We start from the raw sequence: 7,737 nt of genomic DNA, 5'->3' as shown, positions 1-7,737 counted from the left end.
AACATATTTCATTTTCATGCTTGAATATGAGAGGGATCTCAGTCAGTATCATAAAAAAATAGATGAGAATTAACGTAGTATAAATTGAGACATAAATCTAATTTAGACTTATACTTTGAAATACTTCAGAAAGCACTGGTAATCTTCTCTGAGCATCTCTACGTCTTATCTTGGGAATGCAGTCAACTTCTCCAGCAGATCTGCACAAATCCTCTCTTCTTGGCTAAACAAAGCCTTCCCTAGGCAACATTATCTCACAGATACTACCAACAGGGGGAATCTCAAGTCTGGTATCATGAAACAAAAACACACCAGCGACTCAAGAGATCACATAGTTCCCATTTGCTATGGACCCTTTTCTCCTCATTGAACAGATTTATATTAAATCCCTATAGAAGCTGTACTCAAACACAACAAAAACAACAATGGCAAATATTGGCTGAAAGAATGAATATGTCCAAACTACCAAAAAGTCTTTGTCGCTCAGCAATGGTCACAATGTTCAAACCTCAATTTCAAACAGTTGACATCATATATTATCTGTCACATTGTAATGCAGATACAGTAACTGCAGTCAGAGCAGAGAACAACATGACCTTGTACACTTACAGATGTGGATAAACTTATTTGTGGGAAACTAACACCTGTCCTATTTGCCATCATCCAAAAAACACTTCAAGGGATAGTTCACCCAAAAATGAAAATTCTCTCATAATTTAATCACCCTCATGACATCCCAGATGTGAATGACTTTCTTTTTACTGCTGAACACACAAAGATTTTTAGTAAAACATCTCAGGCCTGTAGGACCATTCAATGCAAGTGAATGGTGTCCAGAACATTGAAGGTCCAAAAAGCATATTAAGGCAGCATAAAAGTAATCAATACGACTCCAGTGGTTAAATCTATATTTTCAGAAGTGATATGATAGGTGTGGGTAAGAAACAGATACATTTTTAATTCCTTTTTTAACTATTAATTCTGCTCCTTGCCCAGTAGGTGGCAATATGCACAAATAATGTGAATCGCCAAAAACAAAAGAAGAAGAATGTGAAGTGAAATTGGAGATTTATAGTAAAAATGGATTTAAATATTAATCTTTCTCTCAACCACACCTATCATATCGCTTCTAAAGATATGGATTTAACAACTGGAGTCATTTGGATTACTTTTATGCTGCCTTTATATGCTTTTTGGACCTTGAATGTAATGGCCACCATTCACTTGCATTGTATGGACCTACAGAGCTGAGATGTTTTTCTAAATATCTTTGTTTGTGTTCAGTAGAAGAAAAAAAGTCCCACATCTAGGATGTCATGAGGGTGAGTAAATGATATGAGAATTTTAATTTTGGGTAAACTTTCCCTTCAAGCAGAGCAAAATCATGAAAATCCACAACAAATGTATGTATTTATTTTATCTGGAGAGATAAAATGTGCCTTCACATGGGCAAAGTATTGATCTGTGGAAGACATCTGTGATTTCCAAACTCTCTAAATTATTTTTAATCATATTCATAACTGTATGTTTACTTTTTCCTTTGGGATCCAAGCATTAAATGCTTGGATGCAAGTCATGAAATAAGGAGTCAGCTCAGACTAAAAAACTTCTGTCACCACTAAGAGGCTATAAAAACATCAAATAAATAAATATTCCATCAAATCAACCAAAGGAGTTAATCTGAACTGACAGCTGAAATACATTTGAAATAAAAATATCTTCTCTGCACAAGAGTATCAAGTTTTAGCAGTAATGGCAAACTGAATAACAGAGGCCTGAATATAGCGAGGTCAGTAGAAAATGTGTGTGTGTATAATGCATTTTTCTGAATTCTGAAATTAGGGTTTCTTAATTAGAACTATTATATGATAAAACTTGTAACTTAAGTTGAACAACACAGTCATTGTCATGCTGATTATGTCATAAGTACAGCAATTATATCTTAAAGCAGATGCTGAAGAACAAAACTATGCTTAAGTAAAAATACACAGACTTTATTGACTCTTTGAAATAAGGTAAGGGAATACATACTTGACCACACAAAAAGGGTGAAAAAATATTTTCAAAACCAAATACTACAAATTAAATCACTAGAGAGTGATAATGGAAAGGCTCTCACAGAAATTTATCTTGCACAACAAAGTGGATGATCACATCTTTATTATGAAAAGAAAAAGCATAATTTAATCAAAAGTTATATTTGCAAACAAGTAAAAAACATTTTTTTTTTAAAAAAAGTCCAATTTTGAAAAGTACTGCTTACGGAAACTCTCTTGAGAAACTCTGGAAATTACAACACTGCTACTGTGCTTCAGGTTATTACAAATAGAGCTTATCCTCCATGACAAGGCTGTTTGCCCACAAGAGTTTGAGCTTGCCCTCCCTCTTTGATCCATCAGTTACAACTGTATTCATTCTCAGTATTTTCTGTGCAATTTAAATGGTTCTCCAGTTCCTGGATGACAGCATCCCTTCCAATTTGGGAATTTCTCCTTTTTTCCATGATCAAATCCTCTAAACTCTGAAAGTCCAGAACGTGACTTTTCTTTTCTGACAGCTGTAGTTTCATCTTATATGGCTGCTTGCCTATTCGTATTTCGCCTCCAGTTTTGAATTCGCGCTTGCCAAACCTACACCAGGCAGCAAAGCATTCAGAGTTCTTCCAGCAAATGTCTCGGTCTTTTATCCCTACTTGCTCCATGGCATTCTGCACCACAACATCGGGTCTCAGCGACCGAAACTTATACAGGTCGTTGACAATTCTGCCTCTTTTACCTTGACTTGCGTCGTAAAGAAAGTCGCATTTAATCTCATTTCTGTACAAATGAACCACCTGTAGTTCCCCAACACACACTGCCCAGTGCGGGTACTGACCGACGGCAACGAACTCCACCAAGTCGCCAGGTTTGCACTTATGCGGCAAGTTCTCGCACGACAGAGTCCCCATTTCGATCAACCTGATACTCCTCTCGTAAACACACTCATCTCGATAATACACCGCACATTCTAATTCGTTTCGGCAGTCGTAATGCTTGTCATCCATGTTCAGATCCTTTTCGGTCTCATCAATGTTCTCCTCTTGCTCGTCGTCATCAGTGGAGAAAATATAAGACACGCCGATCCGTGGAGCTTCCTCCTCTGGGTCAAATCCATTAGGGTCAGCCGTGGGTAATTCACTGTAATTCAGATGAGTAAGTTTTTCCACTTGATTCCCCATAACAATGTCTGAAACTCGTCCCACCTGTATAAGTCAGGGAAGGGAGATCTTACAAACGTAACACGTAATCCGGCTTTGGAGCCCAGTTCTGGTCTAAATCCATGTCTTCTTTATATCGACGAAGCTGTTTAGAGTTATTATCTGATGTGTGTTTTGGCATATCATACGGGTATCCAATATGTTTGCCAGCACACTTTTCTACAGTCAGATTAGATGGTGAGTTTCAGCGTGCGTTCTGAACAGGTGCGTCTCACCTGCCAACTTCCTGGTATGAACAGCAGACGAGGGAATCCCGCGCCAGACACAACGGGTAGTGGGTACGATTAACTTCCCCCAACTTTTGAAGGGTTCTTTCCTCTCTTTTGACCGAATGGGTGGTGTCCAGTGCTTTTTGAAGTCCTGGCACAGGCAGCTGCGCGAGTGAACAGTAGCTCTAGATATTTACTTAAGGCACGGTCAGTTAAAGAGACAGTGCACATTTAAAGAAAACCGGATTGAAGTTATATCTTCATATGAACAAAGCCAAGGCAATTCACTGAGATCGTCTGTAATTCATAGTCTGCCTTTCTGACCATAATTTGGTCACTTTGACGTAGAGCACAAGAACGATTTTTAGCGTTTTTTCCTGTTCAGTGGTGTGCCCTCAAACGTGTTGACATTTTCACAAAATGTGAATATACAATAGGTTACTACTAATTACATTTGCCTTTTTTCATTGCATGCCTTTCTTTATGTCTAAATGTAGCCTAAATAAGTTCTATTATTCCTATTTATAGGCTAATGTTTCTAGACCTTATAGAGCTCAATAAAATAAGATCTGTAAACATTACTTGAAGATAAGTTTTGGACGTTTTGTTCTACAACATAAATTACACACAGTCATACATCAAACGTGAACTTTGTAGCTTTGAAAAATGTATGTTGCTAAGAAGCTGCAAAATAAGGACAACAACTACCACAAGCATGTGACTGTATGTGCCTGATGAAACGGAAAACCCTTGTAGTCCTTATCTAGCAACTTCTATTTAAAAAATAAATAAATAAAATAAAACAGTGGCTTCAAAATTTACGTTTGGGGTATGACTTTGTCATTTATGTTGTAGACAGGGGCGTAGATTCCAGGGGGATGGGGGGAGGTAACCCCTGCCCCCCTAAATTAAAACATGATCAATGGAAACAACCCCCCAATGTTCAAGCCAAATCTACCCCTGGTTGTAAAACAAAATGTCCTAGTATCTTGAAGTATTATTAACCACAGACCTTATTTTAATCATAAATCCAAAACTGCCATTATAAAAACCCATAGGAAAATCTTGAGGGAACCCACAGCTTGAAAATGCTGATTATCTTCCGTGTTTTAAGACTACAACCTGAACAGCTCTATAAAGAGCAGTGCCACATTTGATTTTTGACGGGAAAGAAAGCGAGGCTGTGAGGGATAGACTTACAGTCTTTTCAGTAGTTTGTACTGTTAATCGTTCCGCTGACGAAACTTTGAATAAAATATCTCCAAAAAATTCAGTAGACAAAAAAAAAAAAAAAAACCAGACAGAAAACAAAAGTTGGCCATATTAAATGTGATATAGGACCTTTACACAGCTTTATACATATTTCCCTCGCAGCCTCGTTTTCATTCCCATCAAAAATCAAATATGGTGCTTAGGGCTTCTCATCTCAGAAGCGTGCATCAGCTCTTAATTACCTAATGTAACAGCTGGCCAGCGAATCTGCTGTGTTTTGCATGCTCCAGCACAGGGACATTCTGGAGTGTTCCAATCTCAGTAGCATAGTTTGCTGATATGAATTTTTTTTTTTTTTTTTTATTATTATTATTGTCAAAATCCTGTTTATATCATATCATGTTCCTCATCTTTTTTATGTGAAAGACACATGAATGGTTTAGCCATTAATCTTAAGCATGGTGACATTTTTACTGAAGACATCTGTTACAAAAATCCACACACCTTGCATCTCTACCCTGTTGAGTAAACAGAGGAATTTCAACGATACTTGACATTTCAGTGTTGGCCCCACAATGTCAGTATGCCTGTGACATTGAATGAAGCTGTCTGCCACAGCAGAGGATTTAAAGATAAACAGTCTTGCCTTCACACTGACTTGCTCAGTGAAAGAGCTCATTATTTAGTTTCCTCAACTGTTCAAGAACAAAAGGTTGGAACACAACACCACCAATAGTAAACAAAATAAGAATGGGGGAAAGTGCCACACTAGTGGGGAATGTGACTACACTTTGTTTCCAGTGGGTATGCAGTGGTTACATCAGAAGAATTTTAAGCAGCTAATAGTAAGCCCCTTAAGACCCCTCTTTCTCTCTTTAGGTTTCCAAAGGCAACTGCATTCCATCAAAGGTGTATTATTGCTGAAGGTCCATGGTGTGAGTCTGTTTATGATGCGCCAATGAAGCGTACCAGAAAACTGGACTGGGTGCACATCAGATGCACACAGAGAGAAATGAAAAGAAGGCCGAGATGACTGATAGACTGAGGTGGAAACGACAAAGGAGGATGAAATAAGGTATGTCAGTGCTCCCTGCTAAAAAGAACAGCTTAACCAGCAAACAGTTCCCATGCTGGTTTATGCTGGTTAGTGCTGGTTTAGTGCTGTTCGAACTGGTGGAACAGCTGGTGGGTCTAGCTGGTGGACCAGCATAGCCGTGCATTTCAAATTGGTTGACCAGTATAGTCTTTCTGATGAAGCTGGTTAAGCTAGTTTAAATGCTTGGTGGGGACACCAGCACTCCAGCATGTCACAACAACTGGCGACAAACAATGCTGGTCTTTTCTTTTTTATTATTTATTTTTTTTTTTTTGTCTTTCCCTTAATTACTCTATTTTTATTTCCTTAAAGGACTAGTTCATTAGATAATTTATTCACCCTCATGCCATCCCAAATTTGTATGACTTTCTTTCTTTTGCAGAACACAAACAATGATTTTCAGAAGAATATTTCAGCTCTGTAGGTCCATACATTGCAGACTTTTCAAGCTCCAAAAATCACATAAAGGCCACATAAAAGTAATCCATAAGACTCCAGTGGTTTAATCAATGTCTTCAGAAGTCTTTTCTTAGTTATAAGGAAACCAATACTTTCAATAACCAATATTCACTTTCACATTCTTTCACATTTTGAAAGTGAAAGTGGAGATTTGTGGTAAAAAAAGGACTTAAATATCGATCTTTTTCTCACCCAGACCTATAATAGTTTAGTGATCAGTATTATTTAGTGCAGTAAATGTATTCTTCTACTCATAATACCCTTAATATCTGTAACAGTTTCAAGACATGATTATTTTTGTCATTAAAGGGATAGTTCACCCAAAAATGCTTTAATCATTTGCTCACACTCATGCCATCCCAGATGTGTATGACTTTCTTTTTTCTGCTGAACACAAACAATGATTTGTAGAAAAATATATTTTAGCTCTGTAGGTCCTCACAATGCAAGTGAATGTGTACCAACATTTTGAAGCTCCAAAATGCACATAAAGGCAGCATAAAAGTAATCCATAAGACTCCAGTAGATAAATCCATATCTTCAGAAGTGATATGATAAGTGTGGATGAGAAACAGATCAATATTTAAGTCTGTTCTTAACATAAATTCTCCTCCCTGCTCAGTAGGTGGCTATATGCTCAAAGAAATCACCAAAAACAAAATTGTTCTTGTTTCAAAGGGAGGCATGACAAAAAAAAAAAAATTGAGAACCACTACTCTAGAAGAACATAACACAGAAGTTCCTAATCATGTTTAACCAAAAACTAGCTCTCATCTATATAATATCTAATGGATCAGCAGGCCTAAGATAGCTTTCTACATAGATATAATGTTGACATATTTCCAGATGTTTGATTAGTTCACAAGGGTTTTCTGGGATATACTCTTTCATGCATTTGTGAACACTGCAAAATGCCCAGACTGAACTCCTGAACTCCAGCAGCTGATTTGTTTGTTTAACTCTAAAGACAAAACTCTGCTATTTGCTATGTGGTGGTGCCGTCAAATTCAGAACTTTTTGTGACCACTCTGAAAGTAGAACATTCTCTCCTGGTCATATCAGAAAAAAAGGCCAGAGAAAAAGTAGGTCATTCAGATCTGACACAACATGACCCAATTTTCTATCTCTCTATTTGTTATGTTCCCATACATTTCTGCATGAGCAAAACAAGCTCTGTGACATATCACTGTCATACATACAGCAATGATATTTTAAAGGTCAGTGAACATTACGCTTCCTATTCCTAAAGGACTGATTGCATTTTGCTTTGCAACTGTATCAATGGCACCACCTGATATGATGATATTGAAAAGCAACATACACAACAAGCACTCGTTGCATAAATCTTTCAACCGAATCAATTATCCGCTTGCCAGTTATGCAAAAAATACCAATATATTGTACAGTTTAATGAAATCCTTGTATATTGATTCCTTCATGTTTGCTGTAGATAGAGGCTCTTGCTTTATGGTCATCTGTTTAGAAATGATGCATTCGGCTGTAGT

At 37.3% G+C, this 7,737-nt stretch overlaps 1 protein-coding gene across 1 annotated transcript; it reads right to left on the bottom strand.

The window, feature by feature from the left end:
- Nucleotides 1-1,978: 1,978 nt before the first annotated feature.
- On the bottom strand, nt 1,979-3,671 carry lratd2b (LRAT domain containing 2b). The gene has a single exon (XM_051721016.1). The coding sequence runs from the start codon at nt 3,215-3,217 to the stop codon at nt 2,396-2,398; it is 822 nt and encodes a 273-aa protein (XP_051576976.1). The 5' UTR covers nt 3,218-3,671; the 3' UTR covers nt 1,979-2,395.
- Nucleotides 3,672-7,737: the final 4,066 nt, after the last annotated feature.

Source organism: Myxocyprinus asiaticus, chromosome 16, assembly GCF_019703515.2.
Source record: "Myxocyprinus asiaticus isolate MX2 ecotype Aquarium Trade chromosome 16, UBuf_Myxa_2, whole genome shotgun sequence".
Classification (NCBI taxonomy): Eukaryota; Metazoa; Chordata; class Actinopteri; order Cypriniformes; family Catostomidae; genus Myxocyprinus; species Myxocyprinus asiaticus.
The sequence above is the reverse complement of the archived record's forward strand: the minus strand, read 5'-3'. Positions and strand labels throughout refer to the sequence as shown.

Excerpts from the sequence above, each read along its gene's own strand:
- lratd2b (XM_051721016.1), bottom strand. The coding sequence starts at position 3,217 with ATGGGGAATCAAGTGGAAAAACTTACTCATCTGAATTACAGTGAATTA.